This window comes from Indicator indicator, chromosome 5 (genome assembly GCF_027791375.1).
Source record: "Indicator indicator isolate 239-I01 chromosome 5, UM_Iind_1.1, whole genome shotgun sequence".
NCBI classification, from domain to species: Eukaryota; Metazoa; Chordata; class Aves; order Piciformes; family Indicatoridae; genus Indicator; species Indicator indicator.
In genome coordinates this window covers 6,864,830-6,892,696 of record NC_072014.1, presented here as the reverse complement: position 1 = coordinate 6,892,696, position 27,867 = coordinate 6,864,830, and the positions used below count along the sequence as shown (strand labels likewise).

Here is a 27,867-nt window from a genome sequence, read left to right as displayed (position 1 = left end):
GAGAACTCAAAGGATTACACTGAGGCATTGAAAGCAGGATGGGTTTGTTCTTAAACATCTGTGTGAATTCTGTACATGTCCATCTGATGCAGCTACTTACTTCATCACATACATGTGACCTGAGTCACTCCATCTTCCTGGTCAAATTGTCCATCATCCAGTTCCCTTAACACTGCATCACTGCTACTGAAGCCTGCAAAGCCTCCATAATGGGAGGATCCCTCCTTGATCCAGCATTGTTTAGATGGAGAGAGGTGAAACTCATCAGATGGTTGTCCAATTTCTACAGGGCGAGAAGTAGCTGTGTCTAATCCAACACTTCTGCTGGACACTTTGCCTTTTTCCTCCCCAAGAACTTGTCTTAAGGATTTCCTCTGAAATACAGTAAGATGTTTAAATGTTAGCTTCAGGGAAACAAAGGAGGGAAAAAAAAAAAAAAAGCCCAACACTTTCAATGAGCCATGTCTGGATTTAAGGTGAGCTGCTGCACTTTAGCATAAGGCAGCATTTAACACTCCAGTTTAGATGAGGAACTCCTCTGGAGAAAAACCATTACCAGATGCATTTTTGTGCTCAAAAATTTCAAGACAAAGAAGATACAAGATGTAGGTGAGATTCAAGACAGCAAGAATGAATGCTAAGTAAAAGGACTTTAACAATGCTTGTTTCTTACATAATACTTGGCAGATCTGGAAGTCTTAACTCATGCTAAAAGTATCTCTTTGAAGATTTCCCACTAATCCACCTCATGGCTAGACTACTGCACTCTTCCAGCTTCTCAGTTCTGCCCACAAGGACCTTCAGAGGCCAGCTCAGGTACTAACAAGTTTCTTCAGAATTGCACTCAATCCGTGTGGTGGATCTACACAGACAGAAGTCACCAACTGTCCTGTACAACAGTTTGAGGAGGGGCTAGAGAGCTTGCACAGGAAGAACTCAGTATAAGTGCAGTCTGATATTAGTACTGGCACCTTCTGACATTCCTCTTGTTGAAGCTTGATGGCTGCCCATGTCAAGAGAAGTAAGCAGACTGATTGAAGCAAACAATAGATCTCTCAGACTATGCTAAGGGTCCTCCGAGGAGGTTTATTTTGTTTCAGCATCAGGAGCTAGCAGATGTGATGGTGCAGCATCTCCAGAAGGCAGAAACATCCTGGCTGTCTGCCTGGAGCCTTGCTGTCAGCACAAGCACTGCTAAACCAGGAGTTGCTCTGTCAGGGGGACACAGCCCTGCCTACAAGAGGAGGACAGGTAACCATGAGGAGCTGAGCCTCAGCCCAGAGCTGCATTTTGGGGTGGATAAAGGACACACTCTTGCAGGGGGATGTACACAAATGCAAGCACTTCAAAACCAAAACCACTCCACAACTGTTTTTGTCATGCTCTGGCAAGTTCTGTACCTCCTTTCTATACATTGCCTTTTTTTTTAAAAAAAAAAAAAAAGCCTTTTGAAACAGTGCACACAATGGCCCTTGTGGCTAAAGGAAGTGTACTCAAGGAAACTGTTACAGGAGATACTGGGCCATCAGAGTAAGGGGAAATAGTGCTGCCTGGGGAGGAGGAAATTAGCTTTGCCTGAATGCCATGCTAAGAGGACAGAGAAATCTGCTGAAGGGAAATAAAGAAAAAACAGAGAAAAGAACAAAACAGAAAAGCCTCAAGCACTGTGTGGTTCAGTCTAGCTCTCTTTTGCTAAAACCCACAAATAGTATGTGGTAAACAAAGAGCCCACTGAGACAGCACAGCCCTTCCAACCCAAGAGGCCTCTGAACCTCCACATAAATCATAAACCAGGTCATATGTGGTATCCCATGAACATAAAAGAAGGCAAAGAAATGAGCTGTGAGGACATAAAATACAGCCTCCTCAGAAAAGAGACCCTATGGGAGTAAGAGACCAGACCATGCCTAAAGAAATATAACCTGTGAAGCAGTTTGATTTTTTTAACTTAAACCATTTTTGATATCTGAAGTATTTCTGTGCTTCAAAAACATCCCAAGATACAGACATGACTTTTTTTGAGCAACATCTTTAATGCCATTTTGAGCATCAAAGAAAAGACATGCAGAACAAATGAAAAAGATGTCATATTAGACAGCATTCAATCACAGGAATTAAAATTTTTTCACTAGAAAGTTTCCAAAGGTTTGATGAAGTTGTACAGCTGCATTACCAATGTCCAGAGGACATTTCAAATTATGAAAGTTTCTAGAACAAAAGTTCCTGCTTTTGAATTTCAGCAGCTTGTTCTGCACCTGAAATCCTTCACAGTGAGGGTGGTGAGACATTGGAACACGTTGCCCTGGGAAGTGATGGATGTCCTGTCCCTGGAGGTGTTCAAGGCCAGACTGGATGAGGCCTTGTACAAGCTGGTCTAGTGGAAGGTGTCCCTGGGCCATGGCAGGGGGTTGGAACTAGATGATCTTTCATGTCCCTTCCATGCCAAACCATTTTGTGAGGACATGAATCTATGAAATCTAGCTAATTACTGCAAAACTAGTATGATATTCTACACCAGTTAAGTGTTGCTAACAAACATATGGATTTAAACTGTAATGAAGGTAATATGCTATTTGCCAACTCAGGTATTTCAGTAGAAACCCAATGAAGGAAAAAACACAAAAAAAAATTATGGGACCAACATAATTACAGAGACAGAAGGAAATGTTACTCTGCCAGATGTTTCAGAACTACCTATTCATCCCATGCTAGAATGATCTCAGCATACTGAAATTTCCTGGTGGAGAAGGAAAACATTCTCTGGTACTTTTTTAGATACTAAGTTTGTGCAGATTTTAAACAGAGTAAATCCTGATGCAAACGGCTACAAAACCAGCTGTTTCTTGTTTCCTTCTAGTATCTTAATATGCTTAAGCCAAAGGTTTCCCACTACCACAAAAAAACCTGCAAACCACACCATTTTATTTGTGTAAACCAAAGCTGTTGATCACCTCACGACTGAGAGAATTTGAATTGTGAGTATAATGCTTCCTATTTTTAATTCATACCAAGTCTAAAGGATTCATCAGTTCCTGATGATGTTGCAGAACTAGTTTTTTACCAAGTTTTAACTGTTCTAACTTATGTCTGGGCAGTTGTAAGAAGTGCTTATAGTTAAAAATAACAATTTGATAAGGAAAAGGTATTCCATTACACAGAGTAGGAAAAAAATAATTAAAATTGGCAGGGAAGCATGAGGAAAACTATGACTTGTTTGATAAATTAAAGGAAAAAAAAAAGCCTGAGGAACTGAATTCAGAAGAGAGTCAGAAGAGAGAAAATATCAGCAAAGGAGATGAGACAACACTGAAGAGAAAATAGCATGAGCTCTAATTTTGCAAGGAAATAAATGGTAGTGTGTACAAGAACTAGCTGGAAACTGAGATGGTAGTAGAGCCAAAAATTAGAACAGGACTTCATTGTGCATGTGGAACGCAGTTCTTCCAGGCATGGAAGTAGTAACTATATGTGGACACAGTAAGAAGGAAGTTAGGCTTGAGATAAGCAAAAGCCTGGAGAACACAGAAAGGGAGAGTATATTTTAGAAACACTAAGCAGAAGAAAATACACTTGATAGTAACAGACTACATGGAAGGTAAAAGGGACAAAGTAAGACCCAATATGACAGCAAGAAGTTTAGAGTCATAGAACCATTTATACAGATGAACAAAGAACAGATTAGGTATTATTTCCTTATAATAATATAATGAGGTCAAAATAAAATGTTTTTGTGTGCAAAAGATCTAGGATTTGATTCAGAACATTGAAGACTTCCTGAAGACTTCTAAAGAAATACTTAGAGCACAGCCAACCTCACCCACCTGAGCCAACAGTCATTTAGCACATCCCAGGTTTTTAGCATGCTTATGCTTTCCTCTGTGGCTTAAATTAAAAGGAAAAAACCCAAGCATATGAATTCAGCTGCAAAAGCCCTCCATGAGCTTCAGCTTGTTCCAAGTGAAACCCTCTCTCATTTTTTGCCCCCATTAATTTTGAAGTCTATTTTGTTTCTGTACCAAACCATTACGTCAAGCACTAATTTGTTCACAGTGATACCATAGACACATTACTCACCTCTGGTGTCTGGACAGCAGAATTCCACATAACAGGCCTCTGAAGAAAAATTACTTGCTTTGTGGCCAGATTTCCTTCACTAAAACATAAAAAAAAAAAAGGAGTTTCAATACTTTAAAGGCCACAATAGTCACTTTGTATCATTCAAGCTCAACTGTTAAGTGGTGTGTACCTAAAAGAATCAGAGAAGTGTTTGGGCTGGAAGGGATCTTCAAGATCATCCAGTTCCAACCCAGCCTTGGACAGGGACCCCTCCTGCTAGATCAGGTTGCTCAAGGCCCCATCCAACCTGGCTTTCAAGACTTCGAGACTTGGAGCCTCCACAACTCTTCTGGGTAACCCATTCCAGTGCCTCACCACCCCTCAGCAGGTAAAGTTTCTTCTTAATAGCTAATCTAAATCCATCTACTCCCAGTTTGAAGCCAGACTATCAGGGAACAAACTACATTTCCTTAAGTTACCAAGGCTTCCTGCTCTGACAGTCTCTACCTCACTATTTGCAGTCATGAAAAGAAAATGTGTTACAGTTCTAGGTCACAGCAAGGAAGTGGGCAATCCCACATTTTTCTACTTGGCCAGGTGTCTCTCCCTGCCTCAGTTAGGTCTGTTTTGATGATTATCAGTTGGGAAGCTTCTCTTCTAAACAAGAAGGCTGAGCACAGTCCCTAGCATGGAGAAAGAGCCTATGGCTCATTTGTAACAGTGCGCATTCCTTTGGAGAAAAGCAAAAGCCCTGCATTAAGCTACAGCTTGTACAAGTTCTATCAGGACAGAGAAAGGACAAGATGGTGAGTAGACAATAAGTAAATTAACAGTATTCTAAGTCTGACCTGATTAAAATGCTGCACACGACAAAGGGGCTATGAGCTTCATTCACAAAGAACTCAGTGACAGTGGGATCTCCATGGAATTTAAATGAGAAATGCTTAGAGCAAGCTACTCCACAGCTTCCCTTAGCTCCATGTTTCCACTCTGCCTCTTAAGTCAGGGCATTTTGAAAAGGTAGATTGAGTAGTTGGTCATGATCTATTAATAACCCCAAAGCCAGTGGGTTAGCAGCGTATGTGCCTTGCTCATCCTCAGGGACCACAGTGAAATAAAGGTCACTGCAGAGTAAGGCTGCCGAAGCCTTTTCCCTGTCTCTTCTTTCAAGAGGGATGCAAAGCAACAGAAACTCTTCAGGTGAAACACCAGCAATTTGTTTGTCTGCTTGTGCTGTGTGGGCAATAAATTTGTCCATATCGTAGGAATTCCAGAAGTCTCCCCAAATAATCAGCAAGCTGGGAGCTAAGTAGCACTGCCACAGTTCTGATTTTAACAGATTACTCGGTTTTATGCATGAACGCTGTAGATACACAGCACTTAGAATTAAGGTTAGCCAAGCTAGAAAATGAACAAGGAAGAAATATAACAACTCTTTCTTTTTTTTTTTTTAATTTCTTTTAAACTTTTTCCAAAATACTGCAATTCCAACTCCTTTGGAACTGCAATATTTAGACTTGCAGTTACAGTATAGACATCAGCCTGGAATAGTGAAATGTATCTCCTGGTTGAGAGGAGCTATTGCATGAAAAACTTTGAATTATTTCTAAAGCTTTTTAAATTTCAGACCACAAACATGTATGAAACGCTATACACTCATAATTATAATATCATATTAGTAACAGCACAAGCATTAAGTTACCAGCAAAGTATCTTCTAACATTTTTTCCACTACTAAATTTAACTCCTAAAAGGACTATTAACTGTATCCATACTATATAGCTTCTCAACTTGGCATAATGACTGTCAAATTCTTGTCCTGAAGACAGCTATCTAGTCAGTAAGAGCTGTATGCAATGCAGAATGTAACTCTCTTTAGGTCACTAAATTATCATGGATCTGACTTTTTTTGGTCAAAGAAGTTCTTTATGGGCTGCAAACAAAATTCAAATACCCAAGGGTAAGGATGGATACAACAAACATTAACATGGCATCACATGCAATTTTGGTTTCATTCTCTGTTTTATCATATTCCTGGGAAAAAAAGAGAATCACTGACAGCAGAAGGGGGACTTCTGGGGGTTTTTATAGTCTGCTCACTCAAAAACCCCCCAGAAGTCCCAAACAACCATTGTACAAAACAGCTGTTCTGCATGTCTCAGGAGTATGACCACTACCATTGCTCTACTTGGAACAACAAAGCAACATTTAAGTGTCACAGATTAGGGCTGTGCTGTTCTAACTCAAACCAGGACATCAAGGAAATGTTTTCTGCATCCAATAAGATTCAGCCATTGAGGTAGGAGTTGAAGGATTAAGTAAGCCTACAGATAGCTGCCCCTGCCTGAAACAAGGCCATGATCCACAGCACTCAGCTGTTACATGGCACAAAAAGACATTTTATGGGGAGGAACATCTGTAAAAAAAAAAAAAAGGCAAAACTTCAAACAACAAACCCACACAGCAACAGGCATGAGAGCCTGGTGTTTTCCAGACTAGGCTATTTCAAATCCTAATCACAGGGAAACAAAATTTCTTTATATACTTTGTACACATTCTTTTATTCATATAAATATGAAAAATCACTTCTTCAGATCATCCCAAAATGCTGCCTTTTTTTTTTTTCTCCCACAGTGCTTCTGAAGCCTGTTAACATTCAGGCTGGGTTTTGAGGTCAGAGTCTCAGGTCTGGGAAAAGACCAGCTGTTCAGCAGCATAAAGCATCCTTCTTCATTGAGACATTTAACTTGCATTCCTAGGATAATCCACCACCACAGTCATGGCATCTTTCATATCAGACGTACAGTAATCATCCAAGAATTTAGTCTCCTCTTTAACTACCACCACCAAGGCCTAAAAATAGTATTTATCTATCACTACTTACCCTTTCAGGACAAAGTTTTCTGACTCTTAAGAATTCTTAATTCCTAATTAGGAACTCTTGTTTACCAGTTTGTTTTTTTTTTTTTTAAGACAAATGAATAAATGTGTTAGAGAAACACTACAGGCACACCAAACATGATTTATCAGACTTGTTCCAGAAGTATCTCACAAGACACAACTAGAACAAACATTAAACAATTCATGCAGACTGATAATCTCAGAGTGGCTGCCCAGCAGGTGCTCAGGAGAACCACAACCCTGCCTGTCCAAGCCCTACAGGGGTGGGCACATTTACACTGCTTGTGGGATATAAGAGGCTTGAGGTTAAACCTTCTCACTCATCCTGCAACCCACAGTGCACCATGACTACTAAGTCTCTCCCCCATTGCCCATTTATATCTTTTGAGAAGTGGACCTGAATCCTGAAGGTTTAACTCTCAAGCTCTAAGATTTGGTCAAAAATTCCAGGTGTTTATAGAAACCACGCTCAGTGGGTCATGTCCCCTTACAAGTCACCATGGTCAAAGCTCATTAGCTTAGACTACAAAGTTTTGTCTGAAGAGATGAACTAAAGGATAGCCTTTTTCTTTCATATTCTGAAAACTGCTTCTGTCTGGGAGTAGGAGATTTAGAAGTTCAGAATTCCATAGACTTAAGAAAACATACAGAGACCCCTAAAAACCCCAGAACATGCCTTATTGTTTTACCACCATTCCTTCCATCTTTGCATTTAACCAACTGGTTAAAATCAACTATTAAAAACTCCAACTAAAAAAAAAAAACCAAACCAAACCAACCAAACAAAAAACCCCCACACAAAAACCCACCAAAACAAACAAAACACCACAGCCAAACATACCCCAATCTCCTATTTCCTGACCAGAAAAACCTCCTTCTCACAAGAGTGAGTTGATTTATTTCCGAGGACTTGAACAAAATTCCACTTTCTTGCACAGTAATTCAAAGCCTTTCATTTTTTTTTTTTTTTGCTGCCTTGATTTAATACAGTGAGGTCTGGATCCAAAGATGACTCAAGTCACCCACTCTTTCCGTCGTCCTTAAGAAACTCTAAACCATGCCTTGTTTGTTTTCAAATCAAACACAATCTTACTGTAATGGAAAGAAAATTAAAGAGGAGAGAGAAAGGGGCAGCAGAGGTGTATGCCTAATCCAGTGCTTCCTTTACCATTTTGTAGCTTCATAGTGAAGAAAGCAGGGTACTTACAAGTAGTAGTTTATATCTATGGCCCCTTGTCCTATCACAGGGCACAAGAGAGAAAAAGGCTGTTCCTTCCTTCCTGACACCCAGCCCTTCTGTTTATAAACACTTATTAAATCCCCTCTTAGTCTTCTCATCTCCAGACTAAAAAGCAGCAGGTCTTTCAGCCTTTCCTCATAAGGCAGTGCTCCAGTCCCTTAATCATCCTTGTAGCCTTCTGTTGTACTCTCTCAAGTAGATCCCTCCCTGTCCCTCTTGAACTGGGGAGTTTATGTTTGGTTAATAAAACTCAGAAAATCTGGAACATCGCAAGGGATCCAGGTCTGCTATTTAACTCTTATATGTACAGCCACTTCAGTTACCCAAATAAATGTTACACTAAGAGTTGAAATCCAGTAGTTTGGTACTATACCTGAGATGAAACTTAATGTTTACACTAAAAAAGAGGAGAAACATCCCATTAACCTGCTGGATTAGTAGATTCTCCACTGCATGACTGTCTTCGGATGACATGACTTCTTACATAGCCTAAATCATTCACCAAGGTCCTAAATCAGTGAAACATTTCAACACTTGTTTGAACTTGAAGCATATAAGTAACACTGTTGCTGGGAACTGAGTGTGATAAATGGCTTTCTATATAAAACCTTTACTGTTCAGATGTAAATAATCTATATTACATTTAGTATTATTAGTCTAGTTAGAAACTTGAAGTCAGTAGTCCTGAAAGAGTATGGTAAAAAAGATTTAATGTGACTTACAACAGCTCAAGTTTTTTATGCAGTTAAGATCAGCAGCACTTTTCCACTTTTTATATTTAAGTAATCCCTTGAAAATTCTGAGATGGATACCCCAAAACTGCTGTAATCTACTGTTTGGGTACCTGTCATGTCGTATGATCGGTGTAGGCAGGACACAGGTCAGGAGCCATCCAAACTCAGCCAGCGTGTGCAACAGAGGTCCATAATCTGTTTTAATTTCACATCCCTACATTAATAATTATAAAAAGTAGTAAAGAGACTCTGTACAGGTTTCATTTCATTTCTACACAAATAACAATGACTATCCTTTATCACAAGATCATCCTTTAGGATGATATCAACCTGTGTTGTTTGGTGGAGATTCAGTATTTCAAACTGAAAATTATTTGGAATCACAGAATCAAAGAATGTTAGGGTTTGGAAGGAACCTCGAAAGATCATCCAAGTCCAACCCTGCTGCCAGAGCAGGATCACTTAGAGTAGGTCACACAGGAACATACCCAGGTAGGTTGTGAATGTCTCCAGAGAAGGAGACTCCACAACCTCTCTGGGCAGCCTGTTCCAGTGCTCTGCCACCCTCAAAGTGAAAAAAGTTTTCCTCTATAGAAGACAAGAAAACAGACAGAACAGAACTTCAGGGATAAGTCCTGATTCTGTGAGACATTCAAAGCACATCTCACTTGGCAAACCTGTCATGTTGCTGAGGAAATGCCTAAAACTTTCTAAACACCGTTACATTGTCTCACTTGATATATTTAGAGGCTTTTAGTTCACATTTGAGTAAGAAACATCAGCCAGCATTATATTCAAGTTTTGGGGGTTTGGTGGTTGGGCATATTTTTTAGGTTGGGTTTGTGGATTTTGTTTTCTTCATAGATTCATAGACTGCTGGGTTGGAAAGGGCCTCCAGGATCATCCAGTCCAACCATTTTAGGGTAAGAATATAGTTCAAATGAGGTGGCCTGGGACCCTGTCAAGCTGACTAATGTAGGGGAATCCACCACCTCCCCTGGGAGTTTATTCCAATGTTTAATAGCTCGAATAGTTTGCTTTAATATACAAGGTCTTAATTTCATGCTGTTTCTTTTCACATTGATAAGGGTATTTAACCTTGAGTCTTCCTAAAGTAAGCAACAACAATTACTTTCAGATGTCATTAATTCATACCAATAAGCTCATAATATTAAGCTATTTTAAAACATTAAATAGATTTATTGCTGCACCATGCTACAGCATTACATGTAAACTTCCTGGGAAAATGAAGTCTTTCATATGTAGCATTAAAATTTGACTAGGAATATACATCTGAAAACTACAGTCCATCCACTATCAATTTTTTTGTGTTCCATTTCTAATTGTACTTCTATTTCCTTCCCCCTTTTATTTACAAACACTTCAGCACATTGCCATTGGAACTGTGCTTGCTGAAACGAGGTCTAAATTGGTCTGAAACATCCACTTAAACCCCCCCACATTTTCTTTGGTGGTATTTGTTTCTATGGACATTTGTAAATGTCAGGCCAGAATCCTTGAAGCATATTTCTTTTCTGCACGCTAACCAAAGGCCACAGAGGTCTGATATAATTTTTAAAACTCAAGCCTTTAGCTTATGTAAGTGGCTTCAAGAAATCATCCTGAATGTTTATCAAATGCTGATACCAGCATCCTGAAGGAAAAACAAAGGAAAATATAAGAAGGAAACAGTGTCGGTAAATGATTACCAATTTACCTCAATGACTGTCCATTGTTCAACAACTATTGCATCATTTCCTCTTCTGTTAGAGCCTGGAACCCCAGTACCTTCTTCCTCATAGATAAACAATCCTTCTAAAGATTTGGGCAAGTAGTCCCCTGTGGACATAAAAACAAGTATAAACTGAAAGGTTGGTATCTTACCAAGATGCACACATGGGCTTGTTTGTTCTCACTGAGCAGTCCTTCAGTGATACAGTAACATTTAACAGCATCACCAAAATAAAATGAACTGAGACAGCGAATAACTCGTATTTGTGGTTATTTCTACATCTAATTACAACTTGATGAAGTATGCAAATCAATTTATTATTCAGGCTCCTCTTTTCTTTACACATTGAGCCATCGTCTCCCCAAAAGCATTAGCCACTTCTGAATCAGATTCCAAACCTCCTGTGTTCAACAACCCCCTGATAGCAATTAGGCAGAAACCCTCTTCATTCCACTTCCACACTGTACTCCAGACAGTAAGTGTGGCTTCTGGTGTTGTGGGAGAGAGCACAGAGAATTGTGAAGTGCAAAGCCTAAGCTACTGCTACCTAAATACCAACATGGCCACAGGAAGGGCCTGCAACGGAAGTAATTGTAGGAAGATTCCTGCTACGAAGGAATTTAGAACCCAGCTCCCTGACTCACTTCCCATTGGGAAGCCTCTTGGTGAGAATGTGCATTGGGAGCTGACTATCCTAAACTCAGTTTGGACAGTAAAATTATGTAATCCCCAGAGCATCAAATTTAATCCTCCCCAGTACTGCACAGAGATACTTGTTTTGCCACACTTTCAGGAGAGGCAGAATTCGATATTAGAAAGAAGTTCTTTACTATGAGGGTGGTGAAACACTGGAACTGGTTGCCCAGTGAAGTTATGGACACCTCATTCCTTGAAGAGTTTAATACCAGACTGGATGAGGCTACGAGCAACCTGATCTAGCTGAAATGTCCCTGCCCATGGCAGAGTGTGAACTACATGATATCTGAAGTCCTTTCCAACTTAAACCATTCTACAACAGGTCTTGTTTTAAAACCTGACCAGATTGGCACAGAGGTGGTGATACACAGAGCAGGAATTCCACCTTTTCTGTGCATAATTGTTCATGTACTATAAACAACCAACTATTTATTCCTATATAGAACAAAGATTTAGATACTCATATGCACATCTCTCCCACACATGTATAAGTATTAGATGTGTTGTTTTATCTTTAGATTATGCACAAATATAATGCACAAGGAACTGAATACATAGCTTGAGGCACAAACATACTGCACAGCTCCTAATAATTCACAAATCATCTTACAAATTCATGGACTTCAATCTTCCTTCAGCATTCATGCAGATACTTAAAATGTGCAGCCCCCTACAACATGTTTGAAAAGTGATAGAAAAGGGAATATTCTAACATAATAGAATAACTAAATGTTTAAAAGTTTGACACATCTCCACTCAAACAGCATCCAAATGGCTCCTAACACAGAACTTCCCTAGATCACTTTTATGTCTCTATCCTCTTCTGACAGCAGAACACAAAACTTGGTAAGTAAGAACTGATGATGACTTCATTTTCATTCTTTTTACACTCCACTTCCCTCCTACCTTAAAGCAGGTATTGCATTTTCATCCTGGTAGCAAACTTCTGCTGACTCTGGTTTGGACTCTACACAGGAGAATTTCTGCAGCTGCCTGACTTTTAGCTTGTGGTTTCATTAAAACAACAGCTAAAACTTGCTCATTTCACTAAAGCTGCATAAAGGACAACTTCTGCTAAACACACCTCACATTCTGAAAGCAAAAAAAAAAAGTGAGGTGAAAATGACTATTAGATGTACATGTAGACAAAGAAGATGTAATTCTAATGATGAGTGCAAATCTTTCTCCCTAAAACAGCATTTTGGGCTTTCCTCTGTTGTATGCCCAACTTTTATCTGGTTATAAACCTCTTTGACATCCACCTCAAGAATAAACATTTTAGCTTCAGATCTCTGTAGCTAAATTAATGTCTTGCTATGGTTACAGACACTCAATTGGCTGCAGAATTCCATCCACAGAGTGAGTTGTGCCTCTGAATATATCCAATTTAATTCATCAGCATCCCACCCATGGGTCTAACTGAAACCAGTTGATGTGGGGCTGAAGCAGAAGCACCAACTGCTGCAAAGGGGCAGCATGAAATCCCTAAGTAATGCACAACCTGGGTATTAAAGATGGGATAGTTATTCAGAGAGGAGCAGCCAGCTACAGAGGAATGCTAAGACTGTAAGGCTGTTGTTGGACAACAGCTGCAAAGATTAATTTCAACAGCTGCCAGAAACACCCCTCAGGCAATTGTAACATATCTCCTGAGACTTATTTTCCAGCTCTAAAAAATATTTACTGAAAACTAGGAGTCTGATTTCTCACCTCTCCTCCCCCAAAGGAAAAACAACTTTCTTCTTCCAATGACTTCAATAGATAGGAATTATTATTTAAAGGAAAAAAGGATGAGCAATACAAAGTGTGCCATTAAGGCTGTCCATGCAACAAAATCAGCAGTCTGAGGGGGACTGGCTGCCGAATTCAATCTGAGGTTAATGCAGTGATGTAGATGTGTTCCTCTGATAATCGCTACATGTACCTTATTGGAGAGCTACAGAAATACACTGATTCACAGTCAAAATTAAACTACTGAAAACAACAAAATCCAAAGAGTTCACTATTTTCAGGGTTTGTTTTTGAACAACTTACATCAAATTTACAAGGACTTTGTGTCCGAAAGTTTTAATTTAAGTCCTTGATTAATCCAAGCTCTGTAAAGGGGACACTGCCTATCATTTTAAATCAGAGTATCAGAAAACAAAAAACATTAAATAAGACATATGACAAATATAAAAAAACACCTACTCAAGAGCCCAGTAACTCTACCCTCCTTCTATAACCGATGTAAGAAGCAGATGTGAAATGTCTTATGAAAGCCACTTCAACACAAGCTTAACTCACTGGATGATCAGCCTGGGTACTACAAAAACATTTGAAACATCTCTGAAACATTTGAAAACTCTTCTCCAGTGCAGCCCCGTGTTTTGCTTTGCTTATACTGAACTGCCATAAGCAGTTCTAGAGGAACACCAACAACTCAGAACTTAGTGCAAGCAAGATATAAATGAAGCCCAAGTGTCACACTAGTGAAGTATAAATTCTAAGTTTGCTATCGAAGAACATTTGTCACAAATTCTGAAATGATGAACTATGCCAGACTCTCTTGGTCTGCTTCCCTAACATCAGGGTACTACCATTGTTCTTCACATTATTTTCAAGTAATTGCACAACAGTAGTTACATACTGGGTTTTGCAACACTTCAATTTCTCTCTTTCAGGCAAATTCAGTTCAAATGGAAACAAATCCCTTAATTATGTATTTTGCCAACAGTTTCAGAGCTCAAAACTCTTCGGCCAGTAAAGCTGTTCCTGTTGCCAGCAGCCGCAACACTGTCCCCAACTCTACTAGAGCAGGATTTGAGGCTCAGCAGGGTGAGCAGCTAAGGGCCCCAGCCAGCAGCAGCACTGCTGACATACAGTTTGTGTCTCTTCATGAGAACAATGAAGACTAGGAACTCTGAAAGAGCCAGTGGGAGCTCTCCAGTATAAAAATTGAGTTTTAATTGAAACTGGCAGAATAAAGAAGAAAATTGGAAAATACTGTGGCCTGAAACTCTATCACTGTAACAATCTGAATGTTAACCAAGTTGGTAGATTCCTGCAGGAGAATGCAGGAAGGATCAGACCTCTTCTCTGCAGATGTCCTGCAGGATCTGCCTACAGTTGAAGGCAAGGACAAACCCAGGTTTCTCTGCTCTCTACATAACTCTGTCTGGCCAGAACAACCTGCAGAAATTTCCTGAAACTTCAGGATCGAAAGTTGAATTTTAATGCAATTTGGTATTTTGGAAAGAATTTTTAAGCCCAAAGAGCTGGAGAATGCAGGAAGCACAGTAAATCTAACTTGAGTTTAACAGCACAGTCCACACACTGAGAGCCAAAGGTGCTGCACCTTGTTATCAATACAGGCTGGGGGATGAGGTGACAGGAAACATCCCTGAAGAGAAAGACTTGGGAGTTCTGCTGGATGAGAAGGCGGCCATGAGCCAGAAATGTGCACTTGCAGCCCAGAAGGCCAACAGCATCCTGGGCTGCATCAAAAGAACTGTGGCCAGCAAGCCAAGAGAGGCGATTCTGACACTTAGCTCTCGGGAGACCTCACCTGCAGTACTACATTCAGCAATGCGGCCCTCAACACAGCAAAGACGTGGACCTGACGGAGTGGGTCCAGAGGAGGGCCACAAAAACGATCAGGGGGCTGGTGTACCTCTGTTACAAGGGTAGGCTGAAGGAGTTGGGGTTCAGCCTGAGAAGAGATGGCTCTAGGGAGACCTAATAGCAGCCTTCCAGTACCTGAAGGGGCCCTACAAGAAGGCTGCAGAGGGACTGTTTACAAAAGCCTGCAGTGCCAGGATGAGGGACAATGGTTTGAAATGAGGGAAGAGCAGATTTAGATTGGACATGAGGAACAAGTTCTGCACCATGAGGGTGGTAGAACACTAGAACAGGTTGCCCAGGGAGGTAGTTGAGGCCTCATCCTTTGAGCAACCTGATCTAGTGGAAGATGTCCCTACTGACTGCAGGGGTGTTGGACCAGATAACCTTTGGAGGTTGCTTCCAACCCAAGCCATTATGACTCTACACTTTTCTGCCTCACCAGAAATATTTGAGCAGCAAAGCTACCTACAGTGAACAGCAGAACATGAACATCAGGGAAACACATATCTAATGATTTTTCCCCATTATAATTTCTGTAAAAAAAAAAACACAACCCAAAAAACAAACAAAAAAACCAACAAAACAACAAAACCCACAAAGAAAAAAACCGCACAAAACAACAAACAAAAAAACACCAAACAACAAACCAGCCAAACAAACTAGCCAAAAGGTTTACTAATAATGCTAGATTAACTTCCTGCCTTGGAAATCTTTGATTTGATAAAACAAAGCTGAAATGTCAATTATTCAGAGTTACAACCACTCCAAACCCCAGGTTATTCTCTTTTTAGGTATCAGAGTCCATAAGTTCACAACGACTAAACATGTTTATTTATCACCCACACACCCAGAAGCAAAGCCTGATCTACTTGTTGCAAATTCTGTAGTCTACATGAGTAAAAGATGGATGATATTTTGGGACAGTACTCACCTTTACAAGTTTCCCAGTGTACAACAGAATCAATTAAGGACAATCCTTGTTTATAATAAAACGTGGTTAATTCTAGCCAGTCTGCTTCTAGTGTACTAATTACTGGCCCTTTCCTTGTTACTTTCATAGAGAGAGCACCTTCATGGTAGGTCCAGCAAGTAGAATCATCATCAAAAACATTGAAGACTGTATATAGCTTATCTAGGGAAAGAAAGAAGAAGTAGAATGAACCTCTGAAAGACAGTGCTCAAAAATAAAAAAAATCTTTTATTCATACATACAGTACAGATTTTTACCCATTATTTTCTGAAGATTACTTAAGTATCAGTATCATTAGTTGCTTACTAAGGTTTCCCACACAATAAAACTGATGAGTGTGAGTTAATCATACAAAAATCTGTGTATCCTTAGATGTTTTTTATATCTAGGCATATTTTCATGTTTTACAGAAACATGAACAGGCATTCATCGAAAATTCAAATTGACAAATCATCATCATTTGATGAAATCTCTGGTGACGAGTTATGAAGTCCTGCCTGTATAAATGTCTTCTGAAAATACACATATCACTGCTGTGGAGAAATAACAGATCAGCTGCCCAAAAACGCTCTCACACTGCCTAATACTTTAGCAGCTGAGCAGCCTAAACCAACACAAAACAAGCTCCAAAAAAGCAGAAGTATTCACACTGCCAAAACAAAAAGAATGTGCTTTAGATGACCCCAATTAAGATGCTAGTGTCTTTAGGCTGCAGAAACAGAGGGAGACTTCCATGCAGGATTTGGACTGTAAATAGTCTAAATAAATCTGTGGGAGAATCCTTCTCTGTTTTGAGGTGACCACATCCACTGCAAGTGCCTGGAACAAGGTGAATTTAGGACATCTGGAAACCATCAGCAAGAGACTACTCTCCTCTTTCTACAGTTTAATCGGAGAGGGTGCTTAACTCTTCAGGGAAGTGAAAAGATTGCTTTTGAGAGCAATTAAAACCACTTTGGCCCATCAGGGAAGAATCTCTTACATCAAAATGCAATCAGAGTTAAAGTTTCAAGCTGCCTGCTCTCTACATAAGACTACCCTGAGTTAGTTCTCATGCTTTAGATTACTTATTCCTTTTCTCTTTTCCTTCTTGGCAAACCCAGAGGCCCTAGTGCCTCAGCATCATAAGTCAGCTTCAGGCAACCTCACACACAGCCTATGGCAAGTATCTCAGATTCTTGGACCACTACATTTTCTAACATAGCACCACCATTTTTCACTGACACTTCTCCTTCCTATACAACCTTTTAAATGCTTACTTCTCTCTAGTGTAAAATCATTTTGTAACAATTATCCTCTTTGCTTTCATGGTCAATGCATTAATCCAAGTGATCTCTTTCAGGATGCTTCTTGAAGGCACGTTAACCGGAAAGAATCCATTAGGAACGGATTAGCTTGCCATACATTATGTTAATTTGGGAGAAGCATGTAAAAAAATTCTAGCTCTGGCTCTTTGTTGTCAGGTTTTGAGACAGGCAAAAATGTGTTACAGAATGTTACAGATTTCCATAGACATATTATGATTTAAGCGTAAGCAAAAAACTTGAAGCATTTAGGAAAAGGTTTTAAAGCAACTGCATCCTTCTAAAAAGATTTTTACTGCCACATGTTTGTGACACACATCAAACAAAAAACCTATTTATTTGCACCACATTTAAAATCAAAATGACACTGTGCACAGCTTTTGGGGGTTAAATTTGGGGTTTCTCCTTTCTCTTTAACTTACAAACTGCAATTCTCACAGTAAAGATAGAATATTCTATATAAAACTGAAATATAAATCTGAAATATAAACCAAATATATTATTACAGTTCATGTAGAGCAGAAGGCAAATATTTCTTCTTCGAAATACATATGCATTTAAGGACCCAGTACCTGACACAACAAAACATGCTGTTATTTTTGACAACACCATTTTAAAACACCAGCTCACTAAAATACCTTCTGTCTGCAATAAACAAGCAGCATGTATTACCGTCTCCTTTTCGTGGTTTAACAGGGTTGAATTCTCTTCCAAACTGGAAATCTGCATCCTGTAAGAGGCTGTTTTCCCCTTGCATTTCCTCCTCTATCCCACTCTCAGATGAGTGACCACTCAATGTCCCTTCATTCCAGTTTTTATAGTTTTCATCAGAATTTTTTCTTCTGTGATCCCTATTCCTTCTGCCCAGTGTCAATTCCAGCTCTGCCGTTCCATCTGTGCCTGTTCCATTGCATGCTTTAGGTTGTGGAAAATGCTGTGTTACAAATCCCACAAACTTCTTCCCTCTTTTGGCAGCTGCGTTAACCTGTAATGAAATTACAAACAAATTTATCTGCAAAGTGAATTTGGAATACCAAGAAACTTTTTTTTTTTTTTTTAAACTTCCATATACATGGCCTGGTTAACTGCTGATTCTCAAGAACACAGACACCTCTGTGTCATAAGGGTGGCTTGTCTTGGGAGACTGCCCATGTTTCAAAGCAAATGGAAGTCTTCCAGCATGTTTATGGACTCAGGCCAAGAAAGGTGGTCAACACTGGTAAAGTCCTTCCATTAGAACAAATCTCAAGTATTTTAGTTGCTGTGAAAGCAGCATATTGGTGTGATAAGCAGTATTGCTTCTCTAGACGTCTGATACTTGTCATGCTAAAATCACTGACTGCTAACTGTACAGAAGTATCTGTCATGTGTCATGATTCATTATCCCCTGGTTCCCTTAAATGCTACTCAGCTTCACACTTCCTGAGAGTGGTGCAGGAACAGAGAAAGGAGGAAAGTAGAAGTAAATTAAAGCCTCTTTACTCTGCTTTCAGCCAGTGGTGGGTCTTCCCTGCACTGACATCTCAAAATGCAACCTGTGGGATGTTTCTGTTCTTGGAGGGAGGACTGTTTTTCACTGGGATGAGGAGTAGAAGAGTGATCCCACTGCCATCTTATGCTACAAGCTCCCCTATACAATGGAGTCTTACTACAAGATACAGGAACTCCAGCTTAGAAAGAAGAACTTGCCTGGGAAGTACTGAATTCAGAGAGGGAAGGATCTCTACCCAGTCAACTCACACGAACAACTAAATTGGAGTGAGTAACACTTGAATAGCTGATGGTGCTACAATCCTCTTAGCACCATGGTAGACAGAGGTGCTACATCCACCACCATTATGTATGGACAGCCCAATTAATGATTATACAGAGCTGCTGCTTCCGAGACAACCAAAACAATCTGCAGTGTGATAAGCAACATGCAGAAAGAGGAGTAATAAGACAATCTTCTCCCTGAAACACCACAAAATCTTACTGTTTCAGATGTATTTCAAGAAAAAGTCTTCTGTATTGCTAGCTCAGTGTTTAACGCTGGGAGCAATGTAAAATCTAATTATTTTCACATATTGCTTCTGTACTAGATCTGCTTGCAAGCCTGAATCACTGCTCATCTCAAGCGTATTTTTGCCTTTGCATGTTCGCCTGGTATGCTACACAAACCATCTGGAGATGTGTACTGGAATCCCATTTTAAAGCTGAAACACCTGAGCATTTCAAACCAGGCCATTTAAACATTTTAGACAACTCTGTGATAATCTCAAAGATCATTAAAGATCTCTAACACTCTTTCTTCCACTTCTTGGTAACTAACATAGAAGATACCACTGTGCCTCTTGTAATAACAACAGCTTCCTGTTTCGGCAAGTCTTCAGCTTTGCAGAGGAAGTCACACACAAAAAGAACCAAACTAGAGCTGGCATTCCAGTGGAAGTTTAGCTTTTTTTAACTCCACAGGATTTTCAACAGCTGTGCAAAATAAATATTTAATGTAGTCACTATGTATGTTGTATTTAAGAATGAAAAAAAGGCTTGTTTAGAAATTGAATGTGGTCACTAGCAGTATCTTACTTAATCCAGACAACATAAAACTTCAGATTTATTTTTTTCACTACTAATTTCAGAGGAAGCTAACTTACAAGAATTTTATAAAGACTGACTGGGAGTTTGGGCCTGATCCTGCTTTCAGCGGTGTAAACAACCAGTCTCTTAAAGCTTTACAGGGCTCAGTACCAAGTTCTAGATTAAAAAAAGCAAATAGGGAAGAAAAAGAACTCTTTTGGCATCAAGAAAAAAAACCAACTTTGTAAGTTCTATAAAATAAACTCAAACTCACAAAACCCAAAAATCAACTACTAAATTTACAAATATGGGAGAAAAAAATCTGAACAGACATTCGAAAACCCCCTCCCCATTACCTTTTCCAACAGTTCTTTCACTACCTCATTTGTCAGTGTTTCACACATTAAAGGACATTCCTCGATCACCAGCCTGGGGTGCCTTTGTCCTCTGGGTGCTGCATGCTTCTGGCTAGAACACAGGAAGAAAGCAGTCTTTGTCAGGAGCTTGCTGCTAACTTGGGAAAATGCTTGCACACAGAATTCTTTTCTTTTGGAATGGTTATGAACGAAATTCTGGCAATGCTTCTTCATACTTCTACTGAGAACTCAGCAGGTTTTGGTCGTTTGCTCAGTTTCTTCCACGAAAACGCAGGTACTGTGTGTTACAATGGCAGGGTAAGAATATTAACATTGAATAGGAGTTTCATCTGAAGGCTGCTAATGGACATCTTTTGGGGACTGAGATTACTGACAAACAAACCCCCAAATCTGAAACTGCAAGATATACAAGTCTAAGCTTTATATGTAGCAAGCACAAACTGGGTTCAGTTTTGTTGAAGACACACCATGCATAGAAACGGTCCTCTGAGAGTTACAAAACCAGCAGCATGTCAACAAAAGTGGAGTTTCTGCTAATGTATGAAATACGTAGGCAAATACTAGAAATACAATGCAGAGACAATCACTTGGGGTTAGGTAATGTTTAAATCACTCAGATTTGAGAATCCCACAAGCTGTAACTTCATTTAAAAGCTGAAGAGGAGTATTGATTATGTTTTATCTAAAGCCAATTAGATTATTACTCAAGACAAGATAATTTGGAGTGTATCAATAATACCATGGGATCTTTTTTGACATTTTCTTCACACAATATTTTGCTTTAGAATGAAACATCAGTGACCTACACAGGTATAAAAGGTTACTCTCAGACAGTAGTGGCAGAAAGACTTTGTCTGCAGGAAAACCAACACAGGCATATATAGCACCTGCACAGGAAATTGGGAAGTAATATAAAAGACTATGGAGCTGAAACAAAAAACTCTCTCCCTCAGTATGAAAGCCAAGCTTTTGTATGACCTCCAATCACAGAATGATTATTTTCTTCTTAAGACGGAAAGAAACTATCTCTGACCAACTACTTCGTGCTTTATAAGTAATTTTCCTTGGATGAAGCTCTTATGGGAAGAGCCAAAACATGAAAGTTTTGGAAATGAAAAGCAGACATGGGATAATTCAAAGCAAATCTCAGAGTGTTTTGTTTAATCTTGTATTTGCTGCAAGTTCTATGGCAGATGATACTTTATTATAAAATCTTATTATTTCAAGGGTAAGCTAACTATTGCTAATGATAAGCAACATTGGATTTTTGTTTAGACATTTACTACAGAGTAAACATTAGACTACTATGTGCTTACTGTTAATTAAATACACGACTAACTTGCTCACCTTTTTATACAAGGAGTGGTTATTTGATTCTGAGTGGCTCATTTCAAGTTGAGACTCAATTATGCATATTGAGCAATCCCCTTACAAACAGCCCAGGCAAGCAGTAGCTCCAGGTATTCCAATCATATCAGCATTACCTGGATTTCAGCCGTGAAAGCACCACTCGATACATGTGGCTTGCGGGGAAGTTCCTTCTGCGGCCGATGGGCAGCATGATGGGATGAACAGCTCCCACAACATAGCCTTTGCTGTAAAATTCTTCCACCTTGGATGCTATCTCCAACACAGAACTGATCTTGATCACTTCTGGATTTGAGGAAGCTAACCATTGAAAGCAGAACAGAAGCACATTATACAGTGAATGTCCATATATTTTTTGGGGAGAGTTCCTTCTATCTAAACCACAACTTCTGCCCCAAGGCATTTACTGAAGAGCTACAGCAGATTTTCTGCTGATTCAACAGCATTCAGCCAGCTGAAGCACATGTTTTTACAACCTAATATGATCTATTTTTAATCTCTGGCAACACTTCTATTAGATCTACCTTTGCCAAGCTAATTTAAGAGCTGCATCGATGTCCACACACACACCACAGGTCTGAACTTAGAGCAACTGTTTTGTCTTGCCAAAGCCTTGAACATACTGAAGCAGTATCCTTCGACCCCAGCTGTGAGGTAAATTCCCATACAATGAATTGCAGCCTAGAAAAACTGGTTAATTTTTCTTCAAGATTTACTTTGAAGCCCTCAGAAGTCACTTGTGGATTGTGGGATGAAATTTTAACATAGTCCCAACTCCTTTTTCCAGTAAATCTAAGCGCAGCTTACCTAAGTAAGCTACACAGTGTCACCAGCTCCTAAGGAGGATTCCTCTGAGTATGTGCAAGCATTTCCAATCAGTAAGCAACAGCTGGGTACTACACAGCTAATGGGAAAAACCACATGGATAAAGGAAAAACTTCCTGAGAAGCTTTTAAAATTAAAAAAAAAAAATTATAGCTTTCACACCAAAAAGAGCAAGTTTCCACACTTACCAGATGATACAGTCTGCCACAGGCACAGTACTGCCTGTTCCTCTCAATTCCAAGGGGAATTGTATATGCTCTAAGAAGCAGGGTATCAATAACCATTCAGTGACTGAGGAGTCATGTCAGCATAAATTTGCCATTTTGCAGATATGAACTCTTAAGACAGCCTGGCTTGGAATTTGTGGTCTTTATCATGACCCTTGCTGCAAGTGACACTTTCTTTTGTTCTGATGGGTCCCTCTCTGGGAGATGTGCAGTGCCTCAAGACCAGTGTTCAACTGTATTAAAGCATGCCACAACTGCAATTAAGTAACGTCACAACATTGGTTTTGAGACACAACCATTTTAACACATTGCTTACAACACTCCCTTACAAACTCTGCAATAAACTGAAAACAATGCATAATTCTCCTCTGATTCTGTTGTTTAAAAATATTTAAAAAATCTAATAAATGCAATAACAAATCTCACTCACCATCTTGCAAATGTCTTCCTTAAGAGTTAATTCTTTGTTCTTACATCCCCTTATCTACTTGCTCTGTATTTTATGTGGGCAGCAGAAAGGAATTTAAGGACTTCAGCAAAGTCACAGCAAGTCACAAAATCTAACTATCCTAATGGTTTGAACAATCAAACTACATGCATGAATTTTTAGTTTGTCTCCATTCTAATAAACTGAATTGAGACTGAGGCACCATCAGCAAATTTGCAGATCACACCAAGCTGAGTCATGTGGTTCACAAGTCTGAAGGATGGGATGGGTGCCATCCAAAGGGACCTGCACAGGCTGGAGAGGTAAGCTGAGGAGACTCTCATGAGGTTCAATAAGGCAAAGTGCAACATTCTGCACTTAGGTCAGAGCAATCCTAGGTGAGAAGCCCCACAGAAAGAACTCAGGATGAGAAGCTGGACATGAGCCAATAGTGTGCACTTGCAGCCCAGAAGGCCAAAGGCATCCTAGGCTGTATCTAAACAACTGTGGCTGGCAGGTGAAGAAAGAAGATTCTGCCACTCTGCTCTGCTCTTATGAGACCTCACCTGCAGTACTGCATCCAGCCCTGGAACCTTCAACACAGGAAGGACATGGACCTGATGGAACAGGTGCAGAGGAGGGCAACAAAAATAATCAGGGGTCTGGAGCACCTCTGTTACAAGGACAGGCTGAGGGAGCTGGGGTTGTTCAGCCTGGAGAAGAGAAGGCTCCGGAGAGAACTAATAGCAGCCCTCCAGTACCTGAAGGGGGCCTACATGAAGGCTGCAGAGGAACTCTTTCCAAAGACCTGCAGTGACAGGATGAGAGGCAATGGTTTGAAATTAGAGAACAGATTTAGGCTGGATGTTGGGAGGAAGTTTTTTTTACCACAAGCATGGTGGAACACTGGAACAGGTTGCCCAGGGAGGTAGTTAAGGTCACATTCTTGGAGGTATTCAACATCAGGCTCAACAAGGCTCTGAGCAACCTGATCTAGTGGAGGATGTCTCTGGTGAGTGCAGGCGGGTCGGACTACATGACCTTTGGAGGTCCCTTCCAACACAAACCATTCTATGATTCAGAATTCTGACGGTTTATGAATGATGTGTTGTATGAGATATCAATCTCTACACTGCTTTCCCACTCTAAAATGAGGGTAACACCTCATTATATAGGTATGTGGGTATATAAATACACACACATATATTATGGAGGGCTTTAAAAAAGCAAACAAGCAAAAAACCCCAGAGTGAGCCCAGACCAGAAATAAATGTTTTACAACACTCAAATTCTTTTAAATACTGACTTCTACTAAAGAGAAAAAGGAATGGAGGCCTACTTTGCTTGCCACTGTGAGAGCTTTAATAGGCTCTCAAGTAAGCCATCCGAAAACTGAGAATCACATGTACCATGGGAAATGGGCACTACCAAAAAGTATTACTGAAGTGCATAGGTGGTTTACTGCTGCTAAGTAGCAAATTCAATCTGTTAACTCTGCAGCCACAGGGACAGGGCTGTGATACTTTCTTGTGCTACCCTGCCTCGTGTTTTAAGCAGACAGTGCATCGCTGCCCTTCCTTTCACAGATGGATAGTACTGTCCCCTTAGTGGCACCCTCATCCCATGGATTCCACTCAGTAAATGCAGGAGACTTTAAATATATAATCAAAGAAATAACTACCCTGCAGTCCACAAGCTAAAGAAGCAGGAACACATGCAACATGGTCATCATGTCATTGATTTTGACAATGCCACTTTTCATTAAGAAAATTTCTGTCAAAACACTTCTACATAGAACAGAACTACAGCTTCTTTGTTAGCTGCAGAGACAGCATGGATGATATGGAAGATGATGACAAAACAGTTCCTTCACAAGTATTTATACTGTTATTCAGAGTGACAAGAACTTCACAGCATGTCATCTTAGAGGGGTGCATCAATATTCCTCCTTTTCCCTACTAAGAGCGTTATGGAAAATGCATAAACAATTCTACTTGAGTAGGAGTATTTACCCCTACTTTGTGGTTAGATTGACCTCAAAGAATCACAGCTGCTTTTGTAACTGAGATATGCCTTATGATGGAGAGTGTAGAATTTACAACCCTTGCCAGCCTTTTCAAGTTAGCCTTCAGAGTCCACTGCTCCCTTTCCTTTGTACTGTCCAATCCCATCAAAATAAGAGACTGGTTGTCAATTTTTTTTTTGTTTGGAGTTCTCCTGATGTAGAAGAACCTCCACAGAACTCAAAGATGATTTTTACAATAGGGATAGGAGTATTTTGTGGAGCACTACAGGAGGAGTTAAGGTACAACAACTAGTTAAGACTTGTAGAGACTCCAACCTATGAATTCAGACTACAGTATGGTTCACCTGATCTGCTTTATGGCTTGGGAGAAGATCAGGGGCTCCTGAAAGTCTCCCCAGCAGGTTCATCTTGAATTCACACGGCATAAATCTAACAAAGGAAAGACTAAGGCACATTAAACGGAAATAATGCTTTTCTGCTTGCTGTACTGTTAATGTAGGATATAACTGACTTTAGGATCTTAAAAAGGATACTTAAGTGCAGATTTTTCTGTTTTACTCCATGCAAGATTCCATGGTAAAAGACATATCAGACATTGCGGAAGATCTTGCTCTGGCAATAAACAGATAGTGACATGAAGACATAATACAACCTGACAGCAGAGTGAAAACTAACTTTGATCTAACGTGAGAAAAGACTCTCACTTAGGTTTCATCGAGCCAAAGGATATTCAAGTAACACCAAGTATGTGAGCTAGTTGACTGGGGTAGAAGAAGGTGGTAGTCCATTACCCAGTGCTTTAGCCCAGCCTCGTCTTTCATAAGTAAACAGACTTCAGAAGTGCCTCCAAGACAGTATATACAGCATTTTCTCTATTAATTAGCTTAGCTCTGAAAAAAGCAGACCCCAAACAATAAAAAAGTAAGAATTTAAAGGCCAAAACCATCCACAGCTAGAAGCATCCAACAGAATGATGCCTGTGTTTATATATCCACTTGCTTACAGCTAGAAACTTAAAAACGTTAGGCAACCAACCATCTGAAACTGATCTCACTGTTATTTAGCATTGATGATTCCACCATCAGTCACTGAAGCCAAGCACCTCTGAGTATCAGACTAAGCAGGAGAAAATTAATAAGCACAGCAGTGAAGAGAGTATTAAAACAGAGATGCACCTTTATTTGCACTTGTTTGATGTGCTTCTCCTCAAGAGCCACAACCACCTTCACAACAAACCCTTTACACCACACTTCCAGAAACTTGCTACTTTAAAAGACAGCAGGACTAGCCACACCACTAAATGCTCTTTTGTCTCAAAAAAACCAAAATAAAATAAAGTTGTATTATCCTTTCTATCACCAGTAGGCAATCCATGTACACTTTAGGCAGCCTAGATTTATTTCCAGTACGTCACCACTGCTACTTACTCAAAGTCTGGCTGCTTCCAGAAGAACAAGTCAGTGAGAAACTTTGTGTAAATAAGCAGAACAACAGATACAGTTGGATGTCAAGTACTATAACAGAGTAAAATATGGCTTCTCTTAGTTTCTTGCAGTTTTTCAATGCACTGGTTTATTTCAAATAGAATTACTACAGTCCCTTAGAGTTCAAACTAAGCAAGGTAAAGTTTTGCTTATGAAAAGGCTCCTGAAGAATCTAATGACACCAACTTACACTTACACTCTTCTCCCCTTATCAAAATCCCTATTTCAGATCCTCGTAATTTTTCTAGCGGACTGGGCTGTTATCAAATGTAAGTTACCACAAAGTGACTGCAAAACTGAGCTTTCTCTTCTCAGAAGGCAGCCATCTGGGCTTGTTTGTGTTTTCAACTTTGTGGAACAGGGAGTTGCTCTGTTAGAGAGGGATACCCTCGGGAAGGAAGTATCCCACAGAGCACTGTCTGCCCCTAGCCACGCATACAAGTCTTATTTCATTTCAGTCACAGCTTTGGACTATTCAACAACTACAAGAGAAGCAGTTGGGGGGGAAAAAAAAAGGCAAGATGAAACTGTTAAGATTTTTATTAAAACATCTGCCAAGAAACTGGGGTGGGCTACTCCTGGTACACAACTAAGGAACTAGCTTACTTCTGCATAAAGTGACAAGGACAATGCCAGCCTGTGTCCAAAAGCAGAGTGCAGTTTTAAAAACTGTTATTCAATTCAGGCTCGGGCACGGGGTGCTTTCTGAGCCACTCCACTGAATCCAGACAACCATTACTCAAAGCCAGTGCGGATGGCAGTAGCTGACTCACAGGAAACAAGGAAAATCTCCTAATAGCTTTTAGCCAGCTTCCTTAACAAGGACAGTTGTGTAATTTGGAGGGGTTGGTTGTTAAAAATACTTCAGTTGTTCTCATTGTAATTTTATGTAAGTGAGGAACTCCGTCACAATTTGGGTTTCAAAATAAAAGTCTTGTCTTTTGGCTAGCCCTGATAAAAGTATCCACTATTTACTGTAAGTCAACAAGACAGAACTAAGTGAAATCCTCTTTCCTGCTTTCTGGGAATAGTAAAGATAGAACATAAAAAAAAAGTACCTTCTAAAGTAAAATCCAGCAGGAGATATTCATAAGCAGACTCCGTCTTTGTTTCAACTTGCGGTCTCTTCAAAGTAGAAAAGATTTTTCCAGGGCTGCTATCATCTGGGTCTTCCAGCTTTCTCAGCCCGCACCCCATGGCAAGATCTGCAAATGATTAAATGGCAGGAAAAGGTGTGGGGGGAGCAGCACGATCTGTTGCTCTCACTACAGGAGTGGGGAAAAAAAAAGAAAGAAAAAAGGTAGCAAAAACTCCCTTTGATTTTTGTTTTCTACTAGC

At 39.9% G+C, this 27,867-nt stretch overlaps 1 protein-coding gene across 1 annotated transcript; it reads right to left on the bottom strand.

The window, feature by feature from the left end:
• Positions 1-104: 104 nt before the first annotated feature.
• RFTN2 (raftlin family member 2) lies at positions 105-27,726 on the bottom strand. The gene is made up of 9 exons (XM_054381340.1): positions 27,588-27,726; positions 21,657-21,840; positions 20,152-20,263; positions 17,900-18,221; positions 15,894-16,094; positions 10,649-10,770; positions 9,042-9,145; positions 4,075-4,153; positions 105-374 (listed from the first exon to the last, which is right to left on the bottom strand). The coding sequence occupies exons 1-9, from the start codon at positions 27,724-27,726 to the stop codon at positions 105-107; spliced, it is 1,533 nt and encodes a 510-aa protein (XP_054237315.1).
• Positions 27,727-27,867: the final 141 nt, after the last annotated feature.